Source organism: Mirounga leonina, unplaced genomic scaffold (genome assembly GCF_011800145.1).
Source record: "Mirounga leonina isolate KUSES-001 unplaced genomic scaffold, KU_Mleo_1.0 Mir_125, whole genome shotgun sequence".
Taxonomy (NCBI): domain Eukaryota; kingdom Metazoa; phylum Chordata; class Mammalia; order Carnivora; family Phocidae; genus Mirounga; species Mirounga leonina.
This window is the reverse complement of record NW_023270305.1, coordinates 67,127,726-67,144,202: the sequence shown is the minus strand read 5'-3', so window position 1 is coordinate 67,144,202 and position 16,477 is coordinate 67,127,726. Positions and strand designations below refer to the sequence as shown.

Here is a 16,477-nt window from a genome sequence, read left to right as displayed (position 1 = left end):
CACATAAATATTTTGATTAGCAAATGAGAAAAAATGAATTACTGCCAAGATTTGAAAATAGGAAAATTCACATAGAATTTTCTCTTAAAGAAACATAATGATCTAGCAGTCTGAGTCTCAGCTCACATGGTTATTATTATCTGGGTCTGAGCACATTCTCTATTTTGCCCTCTTAGCACTCCACCCATGGACATGTGAATTTGCAACCTCTGTTATGTATTATACATTTGGAGAACTTTAAGGCATCTTTGTATATTTTTCAGATTGTCTAGTTATCTACTTAAGAAGAGTCAATTCTGATTAGTCATTTTGTTTATCAAAGCTTATTAAATACTTGTAATTTCTTTTCCAAAAGGCCTTTTTAAAAAATTAATTATTTTGAGTGTAGTTGACATACAATGTTACATTAGTTTCAGGTGTACAAAATAATGATCCTACAAGTTTATACATTATGCCGTACTCACCATAAGTATAGCTACCATCTGTCACCATGCAACACTATTACAATAACATTGACTATATTACACTGTGCCTTTTATTCCTGTGATGGAGATAAGTCTTTTTTTTTTTTTTTTTTCCTAGGCAAAGAACTTTATTAACCTTGTTTCAAACTTTATTCCCAGGCTTCTTCAGCTTAACTAGCTGCAAAGAATGAATTGTGTATAAGCAAAAACTGAAAAGAGCTGCAGTGTCCAAGGGGCTTGGGCTTAAAAATATTAGAGATCTAGATTTTATCAGATCCATGAACAAAATTTTAAAAAGCAGTCATATAAAATAGCAGCTCCCAGTAACTTCTTCAAGTCTTATGTTCTTCAGAAGTTGACTCAATTCAGTTTGCTTCATTCTTGGAAGCTTCATCAAAATTCTCCACAAGATCTGGAACTTCATCATCATCATCCTCTCCGGTAGCAAGTGGTGCTTTTCCATCCACAGATTGTTTGGGCAGAGCTTCAGCCAGTCTTCTTAAACTAGTCAGACTGTCTGCACCAAGTTGGTTTAAGATACTGGGTAGCATTTCTGTCAGCTGCTTTGTCTCAGCATGGCCTGTAATGGTGAAAGTGTTCGCTGCCAGTGATGCCTGAACTTTGGGGTTGTTAAAGTGGATCACTGTTCCTTGGTTTGTGAACATATTCACTTCTTCAATACCAGAGATATTGTTTACCCCTAACTTCTTTAAGGAGAACTGAAGTTTTTTATCATCTGCTGTAGCCGTTCTATGAACCACCTTCTTCTTTCGGCGAGCAGTTCCTTTCCCACCAAAGCGCACTTGTGCTTGCAGTTTGGTGAGTTTCTCCTGGTTCATGATAGTTTCTTTCATCTTGTTGGAGCGGAAATGGGACCGCGCGAGGGGAATAGGGTTGGCGCTCAGGGAGTCTTGGGCGGACCAGCTGAGATTAGGAGCACACACGCGGGGACGCAAGATGGCAGCTAGAGGGAGATAAGCTTTTTTTAATTCAACAGGTTAATCATTCATTTTGGGGAAATATTTTTTACCCATACTTTCTAAGAATGGCAACAACTATTATAAAATATTTCTGTTCTATTTAATAAAAAATAAGCTGATACTATTTACAGTATTTGTCCGCAGCCAGTACCTTTAAGAAAACGTATTTTTGAAACTTAACCATTTGAATTAAAATTGTGAAATATGGTAAAAAATGAAATTGAAAATTAATGTAGAGCCATAGGAGAAATTTTAAATATTTGTGAATGTATGTTGTGTGTGTGTACAGGTGTGTGTATATGTAAAATATATAGTTAACTTTATCTTCACTTGCCTCTTCTTGTTTATAGATTGGAAAAGAAAAAGCAATCTCAACAAGTGTTTTTATTAAGTGCCTATTATGTGCTGTCCTGCATTTTCAATTCACAAATGATTTCTCAACTTTAAACTACCACAAAGGAATAAAACATTCTTAAAACATGTTGAAGAAACTACTGTGTGTTAAAATATGGATACACATCTCAGTGTCTGATGCATCCAGGTACTTGGATGATCTGTGAATTATGTCTTAAATCTCACCAGCAAACATCTTTTTAAAATAACTTAAAAGAACTACATTGCTTCATCAATGAAGAATTGAGCCTGATAACAATTTTTAGAATATTGGCAAGAATATGGCTTGACTAACTCTAACTACGTTAAATATAAATCTAATGGTTGAACATATTGTCTCAGGACACAAAATATTTGTATATTTTTAAAGCTTAATGTATTTTCAGTTAAAATTATCCATATGTAGACCATCAATTTCATGTTTAAGAAGTCTTTTTTGATGCGTTCTGACCTGGTCTCCTCTCTAGGCCTGCTATAAACCTTTCATCCCGAAATCTTCCTTCACTATCATCCTGGGGATTTTCTTCACCTCCCTTTTTTGTTGGATCTTATTTCCAAAATCCCATGACTCCCTTTTTGTTTACTCCATCATTTTGAGGATTATGAACTCCAGTAGCTTCCTGAGAAAGTAAGGGAAGTAATTTTTTTTTTTTTAAGATTTTATTTATTTTTTTGACAGAGAGACACAGCGAGAGAAGGAACACAAGTAGGGGGAGTGGGAGAGGGAGAAGCAGGCTTCCCGCTGAGCAGGGAGCCCGATGTGGGGCTCGATCCCAGGACCCTGGGGCCATGACCTGAGCTGAAGGCAGATGCTTAACGACTGAGCCACCCAGGTGCCCCAAGGGAAGTAATTTTTTGAGACCTTGTGATAATTTGGTTGTATATAAAATGATAGAATTTAAAATAGTTTCTTTTTCACAATCATACAGCAGTGTGTTGTAGCTTCAAGTGTTGCATTTGAGAAGTTTAATGCTATTCTAATTCTATATCTTTTTATGAAATCTGTTCTCTCTGGAATTTGACAGAATCTTCTCCTATTTTCAGTGTTCTAAATTTTTAAGATATACCTAGGTGTGGCTCTGTTTTTAAATATTGTGTTGAACATTTGGTAGGCACTTTGAGTTTAGAAAGTCATATTTTTTCAATTCTGGGAAATTTTCTTGAATTATTTCTTTAATGATGTCCTTTCTTCTATTTTTGCTGATGTCTTTCTGGACCTTCTTTTTCTTGGACAGGTTCTCAAAATTACCTTTTCATCTTGTATTTCTATATTTTTATCTTTTTTCTTTACTCTCAAGGTTATTTCTATAACTGTATCTTTCAACCTTCCTGTTAAATTTTTCGTTTCTAATTTTTATACCTTTTTAATGACCCTTTTTTCTTAGTTGCCCTCCCCGCCCCTGCCATTGCATTCTTTTTATATTTCTTGATTGTTTCTCTTAGTTTTTTAAATATATTACTGGAATTTTTTTTTTCTTTTTATTTTCTCCATTTCCTTCAAGTTACTTTTTCCATTTGTTTTCTTTGGCCTCTGTCTTTTATGATAGAGGCCTTCATCAAATATCTGGTGATCTTTAAGAGTTGTACACTGCACAACTAATTGAGTACTACTGTGATAGCCTAGCTTGTTGATTATGGGTTTTACTGTGGGATGATCCAGCTGTTTGTTAGGGAACCCTGGATGTCTATATGTTTAGGTGTTTCTTTTGAGCTGGTCTGTTTCCCAGAGAACACTTCTGAGTCCACTGCTTTGGTGAGTGTGTATACCTTAGCAGCTAACATGTTAGGAGTTGGGTAGGAAGAAGAGTCTCAACATTCAGTTACTCCATCTCCCTTTTAAACAATATTTTACCTCACCCCCCACTACCCTCTACTGAGCTAATGCTGTCCAGTCCAGAGACTCTTATTTTAAGAGTATTTATACTCTTTGGAGACTAGACTGGAAGATATCTGACAGAGTTAGTTGCCCAGTTGTCTGGAGTGGGAGATAAGATTTCAAGGTCTAACTGTTTTGTAAATATATTTCCAACAGATCCTCTATTTAGCCCATTCTTACCTCAATTCACAGAGCTGGAAATGGCTTTTTCTCAGTGCTGATTAAGTAGTCAGCTTTTTCCTGTTATCTTTTCATGCATTTATGGACCATTGTTTTATTTTCAAATGTACTTATTTTGTTGTAGGTGTGGTATTAGGAAGAGCATGGAAGCTAATATGTGGATTCTTACTAACATCTTTAGTCATCATTTTTAACATATATACGTATACACACATGCAGACACACGTCAATCTCACATAAATGCTGTTAACAGCTTAAAATGGAATAAAATTTTTAAAACTTCATGTCAGTAGACCACATATGGTTCTTGTCAAATCTATGCTAAAAAAGTATTTCCAGCTTAAATGTATTGAGATGAATCACCAAGCTTTGTACAAGTTGTAGAAATTATTTTCTCCCTCATTTCTGAATTACTCTTCAGCCTTCAAGATTCAACTCATATGCCACTTGCTTTATAAATCCTTTCCTGCCTCTCCTAAGCTACAGTTTGGTGGTCCCTTCTTGTGTTTACCTGCAGACTTAAATGAGAAAATATACCATTGAAACATATCACATTGTACTCTAGTTGTGTCTAAATCACTCACTAGATTGTAAGCTCCTAGAGAGCAGGAGTGATGTTTTGTTCTATTATGTACAATGCCTGGCATATAGTGAACAATCAATACATGCTTTGTGGATTAGGGAATTTAATATTCTAAAAAGGTGAACCACACTTTAAATAAATTAGGATATAATTATTTTATAAAATGTTCACCGTACAAAATAATTTACTTTAGGATTCCTTTAAATAGCCCTTGTCTCTAGTGCATTTAAATTTTCTTTACATGCTATTTTTCGAGGAACACATTTAGGTGTAGTATCCCTTCTGCATTATATGTGTACCTATACACATATTTTATATTGTTTTTCTTTAGTAGGGATGTTACTTATATTTGAAGAGAAACAAAATAAATATTTTGTTACACATTGGTAATGTTTTTCCCTCCAAATATCTTTTGCTGGCTGAGCGCTAAGTGGCTATTCTCCTAGCTTTCTGATCATCAGTGCAATATATTTTAAGCAGCTAGTTCTAAAATACATTCAAATAGCATGTCCTGTTCCTCATGAATTGCTCTTTCTTTGCTTAAATTTCCCACTCGGACCACCAGCAATCCCTTAAGTACTTTCCCTACCAGCTAATGCTAGCTTTTAAAAATCTACTTAATGTTATTCCTTTCTTTCTCTTTGTTGCCTCTGTCACTTAGTATACCTCTATGCCTGCCTGATATTTTCCTTTTCAAGGTCTTTTCATGCTTTTAGGATGATCTTTCCTAGTGTCTTTTTCTACTATCTTGAGATGCTTTGATTCTGCTGTTTCTCTATTGCGAAGAGCTTAGTAGAGGGAGGAAGTGAATATTATGGGTGACTTTTTTTTAAGTTGTTATGTACAATATTAAAGAAGCTACAAATGCTGGTGGTTACTATGTAACTAATGGTCCAAAAAGGATTTTAATAAACTTCAGAGCCATTCATGGAGACAAAACTTTTAAAATGGGACTTGTTTAAATTTCACAGATAAGGGGAAAACAGAACATTAAAATTTGACAACTGTTAAATAATGGGTAAATGGGAGTTCATTATTTCCTATTCTCTTTATTTTTGTGTCTATAAAACCTTTTACATATACAAGGTTTTTTAAGAAAATGAAGTATCATTTTTTATTCCTTGCAACCTAGCAATCCCACTTTTTGATATCTGTCCTCTAGTACATCAGGCCACATGTACATGGATGTTGATTACAGCATTATTTGGATTGGAAACAGTCTGATGAGTCTGTTACCATCAGTAATGGAATTATTGGATAAATTACAGTGTATCTATACAATGGATTAGGATGCAATGATTAAAAAGGATGAATTGAGTTATATGCTATATACTCCAGAGGGATGTCCGAGATGTATTGTTAAGTGCATTTAGTAACGTGTGTAATGTCATTTCATTTTTATAAAAAGAAACTGTGGTAATATTCCAAAAGCTGTGCATATATAGCAAATTATCAGAATTGGTTATTTTAGGAAAGTGGGACTTGAGGGGATAAGGTACAGGAAAAATTAACCTTTCCTCTATTATACTTTGTATTGTTTGATTTGTTTCAAGTGTGTGTTACTTTTGGGGGAAACGTAGTAAAGATTTTTAAAATAAACATAAAAATACTTTCAAACCGAGTTTCAGTTCATCCATGATAATAAAAACTCATTTTTTAAGTTTTAAAAGTGGAAAGTGATGTGCATAGGAAACCAAATGATGCATTAGATCACAGTTTGCCTTCAGAAAGAAAAACAAATGAATTGATACTCATGTATATGCAATATATATCGAATGCTGACTCTATTCCCAAATTTCCAACAGAAATTACCTGGTGATAATTAGAAAGAAGACTTTAGCTTTTTCTATATTAACTCAGTAGCCCTCCCCCCCCCCCACCTCCCCATCTGACTGTGCCTAAAATTAAAGCTTTTTTCGTTATGGTTTTGAACTAATCCATTTCATAAATAAAGATTCATAAATTCATAAATAAAAATTTCATAAATAAAGATGTCCCATTTTCAAGAGGCCACATTTAACTTAGAACTAGGGTACCTAGTTGTATCCCTTAAGCTTCTTTGATTGCGAGCAAAAAAACCTGACTCTGGCTAACTTAGGCAAAAAGAAATGTATTGGAAGGATACTAAGCGGTAATAGAATTTAAGTTTCTCTTGATAATTGGGCATTTTGCTTTATGATTTAGTATGCCTCTAATTATATTTCCTGCTTTTAATTAGAGCATTGCACTGAAAGTTCCTAGCCAAGCACTTTTTTGTCATCCTGCCTTTTAAGGATTAAATTTAGTTAAGTCTTTAAAAAAACTTGTCATTATTTAAAAGGGAAACTTATATAGAATCCATTGTTTAAATTGTTCTCTAGTAAATGGTGAGTTTGGGATTATAATTAGTTTCATTTATTATAAGAGGTATAACCATTTAAATGCTTACAGATAGTCTCAACTTACATATATTATTTTAGAATTGTCACCATTGAATTTCTCTTTAATGTCACATCTGTGTGTGTGTGTGTGTGTGTGTGCGTGCGCGTTTAGCACAGTTTTTTTGGTATCTTTTTTTTTCTTTTTTTAATTGTAAATTTCCCAGGGAAATTCTTATAAATGCTTTTTCCCGTTAAATTATGATTTTATTCCTATGCTATTATTTATCATTTCTATCTACTTAAGTGGAACACACCGATTTTACATTATGATCTGTGGAACAAATTTTTCCAGAAGTTTCTCACATACCGTTTAGAAATAGCACACTAATTTTGACCATATTTTTCAAGTTAATTATCTGGCTTTGTTTCACAGCAGATTCTTTTAAGTGGTTTAATACCATTTTTGTTATAAACTATAAATCATATTATATATAAACTTATACATATAAATTATATGTCATATATGTTATATAAAAGCCAGCTTAATGTTTTTCATTTTGAGAAGCATAAAATTCTATATACTAGATATAGGCAGGACTTGTACCTACATGGAGTACATGGCACTTGTTTTAGAATCCGGCTCATGGGACTCCTGGGTGGCTCAGTGGTTAAGCGTCTGCCTTTGGCTCAGGTCACGATCCCAGGGTCCTGGGATCGAGTTCTGCATCGGGCTCCTTGCTCAGGGGGGAGCCTGCTTCTCCCTCTGCCTGCAGCTACCCCTGCTTGTGCGCTCTCTCTCTTTTTCTGACAAATAAATAAATAAAATCTTTTTAAAAAAAAATAGAATCTGCCCAATGTCTAGACATTGGGGAGGGTATGTGCTATGGTGAGCACTGTGAATTGTGTAAGACTGTTGAATCACAGACCTATACCTCTGAAACAAATAATACATTATATGTTTAAAAAAAAAGATAATAGGAAGGGAAAAATGAAGGGGGGGGAAATCGGAGGGGGAGACGAACCACGAGAGGCTATGGACTCTGAGAAACAAACTGAGGGTTCTAGAGGGGAGGGGGGTGGGGGATGGGTTCGCCTGGTGATGGGTATTAAAGAGGGCACGTTCTGCATGGAGCACTGGGTGTTATATGCAAACAATGAATCATGGAACACTACATCAAAAACTAATGATGTAATGTATGGTGATTAACATAACATAATAAACGAAAAAAAAAAGAGCAGAAAAAAATAGAATCTGGTTCATCTTTCTCCTTACCCTCCTTTGGGGTCAAGTTTTCAACTAGTAGTAGGAGTGGGGATATAAGTGGCATGTTCGGGGCCAGACTTTCTAACTAGCCTTTCTTCCTACCCATTTCTCCCTTCCCTTTTGTCGGAGTCAAGGTTTAGGTTCAAATATGTGCAGAGACTGGGAGGTGAGAGGGTAGTGGGTGGGTACATCTGGAGTTAAGTTTTCTGCTTTATAGCTGAGAAATTGATTATCATCAAGGGATGGAGATAAGCAAATACACTGAGGATAATGGGAGCTCAGTTTCTCAATGTCAACAAAGGGAATTACAAATATGGAAAGGGGGAAGGCTAAAACAAACTGTGGTGTTGAGTTAGAATTAGAGGTAGCGGCCTGGTCTCATTGCTTTGCTAGGTAGGTATGGGTGTGTGTGTGTGTGAGTGTGTGTATTTCCTGCTTGGTCTGGGTATGATAGCAGTGATCACACCTAGCACCCAGACCTTGGTTTCTAAATACTCTCCACTAAAAAGAACCAGGGATCTTTGAAGAAATGGCTGACTGCTAGCACTGGGTATTTTACTTCATAAAGTAAGAAGTCCTCAAACAGTAATTGACACATGCTCAAAGGACATAATAACAGGTTTGAAGAGTTACCACTGACCAATTTTGAGACAATTTGAGTATCAAAATAAATGTTGTAACCCTTTCAGTAAAATAGGACTCCATGATTCCATACTAATATTAATAAATATATAAATGAGAGAGAAAATTCTGCATGTCATTTAGTAATCTAGAACCTTGGCACTAATCACATTTTGGGCAAGAGAGTTCTTTTGAGTGGGAGAGGAACTGTCCTGTGCATTGTAGGATGTTTAGCATTATCCTTGACCTCTACCTTCTAGATAGTAGCATCCCTCCTAACCCCAACCTCTAGTTGTGAAATGCAAAAATGTCTTCAGGCATTGCCAAATTGTAATGAGGAGGCAAAATTGCATCCCTCATCCTCATTTGACAACCACTGATCTGGAAAGAATGATGGAATTGGAAAATTACCATTGGGTAACTATCGTAGTAATAACCCATTAAGGCATGAATTATCAGTGGATACTAAAACAAGTATGAGGAATAAAAGGAATGAGGAAGAAGATATTAACTTAATCTCAGAACATCTCCACAAAACACTAACTACTTGATAAATACAACATGAGTATAATTAGCTTTACATTAGGAAAAGCTTTAAGGAAAACCTTAACCAAGTATTAAAATTAACATCATATGCCTCCTAATATGATGCATTGACAGAACACAGCATTGCTTCTGTGGTAATCCTTCCAAAAATGACAAATCATGGGGAAAATCAAACTGGAGGACATTTTACCAAGTTAACCGGACTGTACTTTCCCAAAATGTTAAGATCATGGAATAGGGAAAGCTAGAACTGTTCTAGATTGAAGGAGAAAAAAGAAACATAACTAAGTGTAATGTGTGATTATGGAGTGGATCCTGGACCTATAAGGAACATGATAGAGATGATCAGAGAAATTTGAATGGGGTTTGTGGATTAGAGGGTAGTATTGTGTCGGTGTTTATTTCTGATTTTGACAATTTAACTGTGGTCATACAGATGAGTGTCTTTTATTCCTCAAACACACTACACTAACTTTGAGAATCTTCCATTTCTGTTCATTGTGTCTTTTCTCAGTTTTTCTGGTGGGTGGCACCATTTCATCATTTAGGACTCAAGTTTTCACCTTCTTAGAGAGGTCATCCCTAATTACCCTGTTATACCCACATTTCTCAAATCTCTAGCACTTTATGTTGCTTATTTTATTCATAGCATTCGTTGTTTCCTGTTATTACCTTCTTATTTCTTTGTTTAATACCTGGATCTCTCTGCTGAAAGGAAGCTCATGAGAACAGGAGCTTTCTCTGAGCTGCATCCTCAGTCTGAAACAGTGCCTGAAGCCTTAGTGGACTTAAAATAACCATTTGCTGACTCAATAACTATACCTGTGAAATCTGGCTTTCTGTGGTAGGCAGTTGGTCATATAACCAGTCTGGGTATGTTAAGATGAGCCAGGGGGCACTTTCCAAATGTAGAAGTTAGTATCTACTGAGAAAAAGATAAAATGGTATGGTTTGGGTGTGGGGGTGGAAGGGGAGAGAGAAAGGGAAGGATAAACAGAAAAGAAAAATACAATTGTTTGTAAAACAAAACTTAAACAGTAAAATAGCTCCTGGGGATAGCTTGGATGTGCTTAAAGACTTGGACTGCATATAGCTTCTCTAGGGCATACTTTGCCCAAACATTGAATTAAAACCCAGTGAGTTATTGGGACCTAGCTCCTTCTGCTCTCTGTGCCAGTTAGGTTCACTTGAAGGCTATAAATAATAAAATCCTTTTAAGATATAGAGGCCAAACATTGTTCAACACAGAACTAAAAGATGGAAATAGATGATGTTGAGTAATTCTGATCTCAAGTTCCCATGTCTTCTGGTTTTAAAGAATACATATATATCTTTTCCCTGTGAATTAATTTGTAAATAATCACCCCAAATTATTTTTTATTGTTGTTAATCACCATACATTACATCATTAGTTTTTGATGTACCCCCAAATTATTTTTGGCATTTAGTGACCCTAGGCCACTGGGAATTGAGACCACCCCCAAATGGCAGATAAGCTGCAAAATTATTGCCATTTTAACTGACCAAGAACATGTAATTTTGTTGCCTTTTACATAGGTATATTGCATCTTTAAGTTGGAGCTTTATGAGCGAGGTCAAGGGAATACTACCTATTACAATAAAAAACGTAATCTCAAAACCTTGATCAGTTGAAAAATACATTTTTCATCTTATTAACATTTTAATGTGCCTTCTCCTGAGCCCTCATTTGTTTTACCTATGTTTATAACTTGAGAGGTTGTGCAATAAAAGAGGTTTCAGACATTCAAATGAGAGGAACAGCATTGAATGTGATGTCTATATAAAAACATTGTTTTAGTTAAATGTGAGACTTGAGACCATAAAAGTGCTAGAAGAGAGCACAGGCAGTAATGTCTCTGACATCAGCTGTAGCGACATTTTTCTAGATATGTCTCCTGAGGCAAGGGAAATAAAGGCAAAAATAAGCTGTTGGGACTACATCAGAATAAAAATGTTCTGCACAATGAAGGAAACAATTCACAAAACTAAAAGGCAACCTACTACCGGGGTGCCTGAGTGGCTCAGTCAGTTAAGTGTCTGACTCTTGGTTTTGGCTCAGGTCGTGATCTTTGGGTTGTGGGATCGGGCCCCGCGTGGGGCCCCGTGCTCAGTGTGGAGTCTCCTTGTCCCTCTCCCTTCTCCCTTTGGTCGTCCCCCTGCTTGCATTCTCTGTCTGCCTCTCTCTCTCTCAAATAAATATAATCTTTAAAAAAATAAATAAATAAAAGGCAACCTACTGAATGGGAGAAGATATTTGCAAATGACATATCTGATAAAGGGTTAGTATCCAAAATCTATGAAGAGCTTATACAAACCAACACCCAAAAAACAATCCAATTAAAAAATAGGCAGGAGAAATGAACAGACATTTCTCCAAGGAAAACATACAGATGGCCAACAGATACAGGAAAAGATGTTCAACATCACTCATCATCAGAGAAATGCAAATCAGAACTGGAATGAGAGGGGTGCCTGGGTGGCTCAGTTGGTTAGGCGTCCGACTCTTGATTTCAGCTCAGATCATGATCTCAGGGTTGTGGGATTGAGCCTGCATGGTCAGGCTCCACACTGAGCATAGAGCCTGCTTAAGATTCTCTCTCTCTCTGCTTCCACCCCCCCCCCCCCCCCCCCCCCCCCCCCGCTCTCTCTGTCTCTTTCAAAAACAAACTACAAGGAGGTACTACCTTATATCTGTCAGAATGGCTAAAATAAGAAACAACAAACAATGGATGTTGGCAAGGATATGGAGAAAAAGGAACCCTCTTGCTCTGTTGGTGGGAATGCAAACTGGTGCAGCTACTGTGGAAAACAGTATGAAGGTTCCTCAAAAAGTTAAAAATAGAACTATCCTACAATCTAGTAATTGCACTACTGACTATTTACTCAAAAAATCCAAAAACAGTAATTTAAAGGGATACATGCACCCCTAAGCTTATAGCAGTGTTATTTACAATAGCCAAATTATGAAAGCAGCCCATGTCCATTGATAGATGAATAGATAAAGATAAGGTGGGATATATATATACACACAATGTGATACTATTCGGTCATAAAAAATGAAATCTTGCCATTTGCAATGACATGGATGGAGCTAGAGGGTATAATGCTAAGTGAAATAAATCAGTCAGGGAAAGACAAATATATGATTTCACTCATATGTGGAATTTAAGAAACAAATGAGCAAAAGAAAAAAAAAGAGAGACAAGCCAAGAAGTGGACTTTTAATTATAGAGAAAAAACTGATGGTTACCAGAAAGGAGGTGGGTGGGGGATGGGTGAAATAGGTGATGGGGATTAAGAAGTTCACTTGTGATGAGCACTGGGTGATGTATGGAATTGTTGAATCAATAAATTGTACACCTGAAACTAATACAACACTGTATGTTAACTATACTAGAATTAAAATTCAAAAAAGCAAAAAAAAATAAAGTTAAAAACATATTGTTTTAAAAAGATAGGGATAGAAAAATTGAATTTTTGGTGATGTTTGATGAATTGCTCTGTGAAGTAACGATTGAGATAGAGACCACTTTCCTTACTGTCCCATTACATTTTCTGCTTTACTATTTCTTTTCTAGCAATTCAATCCTAAAGAAACAGATGTATAACAGATCCTTTTTTAATGAATCAGTAAGTGCTTGACTGTGTATCGAAAGGAAAAAAAATAATTTTAAGGCATATTCTCTGCTCTGAAATTGTATATAATTAATACATTGTTTATACAATATGATATATATTATGTTGATTTATACAATAGCATTTATAATGTGCAGTGTGTAGTGGATACAGGATGGATAAGATCTTGACCTTAAGGGACTCTGTTCTTAAAGGGCCCATGGGCAAGAAAACCAGAGATTACAGTGCATTGTAATGAATACAATAAAAGAGATAAATGTTAATTGTTATCGAAGCCTGGGGGAGAAGTGAGAGGTAGATTCATTAAAGGTTTCTAAGAATGATGTACTGACTAATCCTTAAGGGCACTTGAAATAAGAGAATGAAATGGCGCTATATTTAAAATAAGTGCAAATTTGTGTAAAATAAAATTTAGGAGTTAAGTACCTAGGACAGGAACTGGTACAGTAGAAACAACAGAAAGAGGAGACCAAAATTTAGGATTGAAGCTAAAACATCTGACTGCAAGCCATGTTCTGTCACTTCTTGGTGGAGAAGTCTTGGCTTCTGGGTTGGATTTCTGGGATAAACCTCATTGGTTATACTTTTTATGTATTTCTAGATTTGATTTATTAATATTTTGTTAGGGAGTTTTACATCTATGTTCATGAGGAATATTGGTCTGTCATTCTTTTCATGAAATGTCTTTTTGCTTTGTTTTAGCATCTGGGTAATGCTGACCTTATGAGTTCGAAATTGTTTCCTACAGTTTGTGTTAAATTAGTATTATTTCTTCCTTAAATGTTTGGTGGAATTTATCATTGAAGTCATCTGGGCCTGGAGTTTGTTTGTTTGTTTGTTTCTTTTTACAGATTTATTTATTTGAGAGAGAGAGAGTGAACGAGAATGAGCACACATAAGTGGGGGGAGGGGCAGAGGGAGAAGGACAGAGAGAATCCTCAAGCAGACTCCCCACTGAGCACAGAGCCCGATGTGGGGCTTGATCCCAGGATCCTGAGATCATGACCTGAGCTGAAATCCAGAGTCCACCGTTTAGCTGGCTGAGCCACCCAGGTGCCCCACAGGCCTGGAGTTTTCTTTGTGGGAATGTTTATAACTCTAAATTATATGTTCTAAAGTCCAATTTGTCTGATACTAGTAAACCCACTCCAGCTGTTGTTCCCCCCCCTTGGCTGATTTTTTCTTTATTACTGGTTTTCAGCAGTTTGAATACGATTTTTTTTAGTGCAGTTTCCTTTAGGTTGATTCTATTTGTATTTTTTGAGCTTCTTGTATCTATAGGTTTATAGCTTTCATCAAATTTGCAAAATTTTCTGCCATTATTTCTTCAGGTTGTTTTCTTCTTCCTCCCTTACAGTGGGACTCCACTGTAATTACATGTATGGTAGAATGTTTGATATATTGTCCCACAGGTCACTGATGTCCATTTTTCTCTAGTGTTTTTTTCCTCTCTATGTATTTCATTTTGGGTAGTTTCCATTGGCATGCCCTCAAGGTCATTGATGTTTTCTTTCATAGTTTCTAATATAGTTATTCTCATTCAGGATTTTTTTCATTTTGGATACTATGTTTTTTATTTATGAAAGTTCCATTTGGTAATTGTCTATGTCTTCCTTCTCTCCATCTCTCTATGTTCATGTTTTCCTCTACCTTCTTGAACATGTGCAGCATATTAGCTGTTTGACATCTTTGCCCGCTAATTTTATCATCTCTGTCATTTATGGTTCAGCTTCTATTGATTGATTTTTTTTCTTCTTCTTCTTCTTTTTTTTTAAGATTTCATTTATTTATTTGACAGAGAGATAGACAGAAGAGCACAAGCAGAGGGAGAGGGAGAAGCAGGCTCTGCACTGAGCAGGGAGCCCGATGCGGGACTCGATCCCAGGACCCTGAGATCATGACCTGAGCCGAAGGCAGACGCATAACCATCTGGGCCACCCAGGCGCCCTTTTCTTCTGTTTATGGTCATATTTTCCTGTGTCTTTGCATGCTTGAGGGTTTTTTTTTTTAATATTATTTGATTTTTTTTTTTATTATGTTATGTTAATCACCATACATTACATCATTAGTTCTAGATGAAGTGTTCCATGATTCATTGTTTGTGCATAACACCCAGTGCTCCATGCAGAATGTGCCCTCCTCAATACCCACCACCAGGCTAACCCATCCTCCCACCCCCCTCCCCTCTAGAACCCTCAGTTTGTTTTTCAGAGTCCATCGTCTCTCATGGTTCGTCCACCCCTCCGATTTCCCCCGCTTCATTCTTCCCCTCCCGCTACCTTCTTCTTCTTCTTTTTTTTTCTTAACATATATTGCATTATTTGTTTCAGAGGTACAGATCTGTGATTCAACAGTTTTGCACAATTCACAGCACTTACCAGAGCACATACCCTCCCCAGTGTCTATCACCCAGTCACCCCATCCCTCCCACCCCCCCCCACTCCAGCAACCCTCAGTTTGTTTCCTGCGATTAAGAATTCCTCATATCAGTGAGATCATATGATACATGTCTTTCTCTGTTTGACTTATTTCACTCAACATAATATCCTCCAGTTCCATCCACGTCATTGCAAATGGCAAGATCTCATTCCTTTTGATGGCTGCATAATATTCCATTGTATATATATACCACATCTTCTTTATCCATTCATCTGTCGATGGACATCTTGGCTCTTTCCATAGTTTGGCTATTGTGGACATTGCTGCTATAAACATCGGGGTGCACGTACCCCTTCGGATCCCTATATTTGTATCTTTGGGGTAAATACCCAGTAGTGCAATTGCTGGATCGTATGGTAGCTCTATTTTCAACTTTTTGAGGAACCTCCATACTGTTTTCCAGAGTGGCTGCACCAGCTTGCATTCCCAACAACAGTGTAGGAGGGTTCTCCTTTCTCTGCGTCCTCGCCAACATCTGTCATTTCCTGACTTATTAATTTTAGCCATTCTGACTGGTGTGAGGTGGTATCTCATTGAGATTTTGATTTGGATTTTGCTGATGCCAAGTGATGTTGAGCATTTTTTCATGTGTCTGTTGGCCATTTGGATGTCTTTTTTGGAAAAATGTTCATGTCTTCTGCCCATTTCTTGATTGGATTATTTGTTTTTTGGGTGTTGAGTTTGCTAAGTTCTTTATAGATTTTGGATACTAGCCCTTTATCTGATATGTCATTTGCATTGTGGTTTGGTACTGGTTGAGACCTTATTTGTGACCTAGGATGTGATCAATTCATGGGCACTAGAGAAGAACGTGTATTCTGTTGCTTTGAGATGGAATGTTCTGAATATGTCTGTGAAGTCCATTTGGTCCAGTGTGTCATTTAAAGTCTTTATTTCCTTGTTGATCTTTTGCTTAGATGATCTGTCCATTTCAGTGAGGGGGGTGTTAAAGTCCCCCACTATTATTGTATTGTTGTTGATGTGTTTCTTTGCTTTTGTTATTAATTGGCTTATATAATTGGCTGCTCCCATGTTAGGGGCATAGATATTTACAATTGTTAGATCTTCTTGTTGGATAGATCCTTTAAGTATGATATAGTGTCCTTCCTCATCT

General features: G+C 36.4%; 2 protein-coding genes across 5 annotated transcripts in view; one reads left to right on the top strand and one right to left on the bottom strand.

Moving 5' to 3' along the window:
- Positions 1 to 16,477, top strand: part of CAMKMT (calmodulin-lysine N-methyltransferase) — a 375,160-nt gene that overhangs the window by 27,357 nt on the left and 331,326 nt on the right. The window lies entirely within an intron of this gene.
- Positions 708 to 1,318, bottom strand: LOC118008183 (transcription factor BTF3-like). The gene has a single exon (XM_035001656.1). The coding sequence runs from the start codon at positions 1,316 to 1,318 to the stop codon at positions 830 to 832; it is 489 nt and encodes a 162-aa protein (XP_034857547.1). The 3' UTR covers positions 708 to 829.

Excerpts from the sequence above, each read along its gene's own strand:
- LOC118008183 (XM_035001656.1), bottom strand. The coding sequence starts at position 1,318 with ATGAAAGAAACTATCATGAACCAGGAGAAACTCACCAAACTGCAAGCA.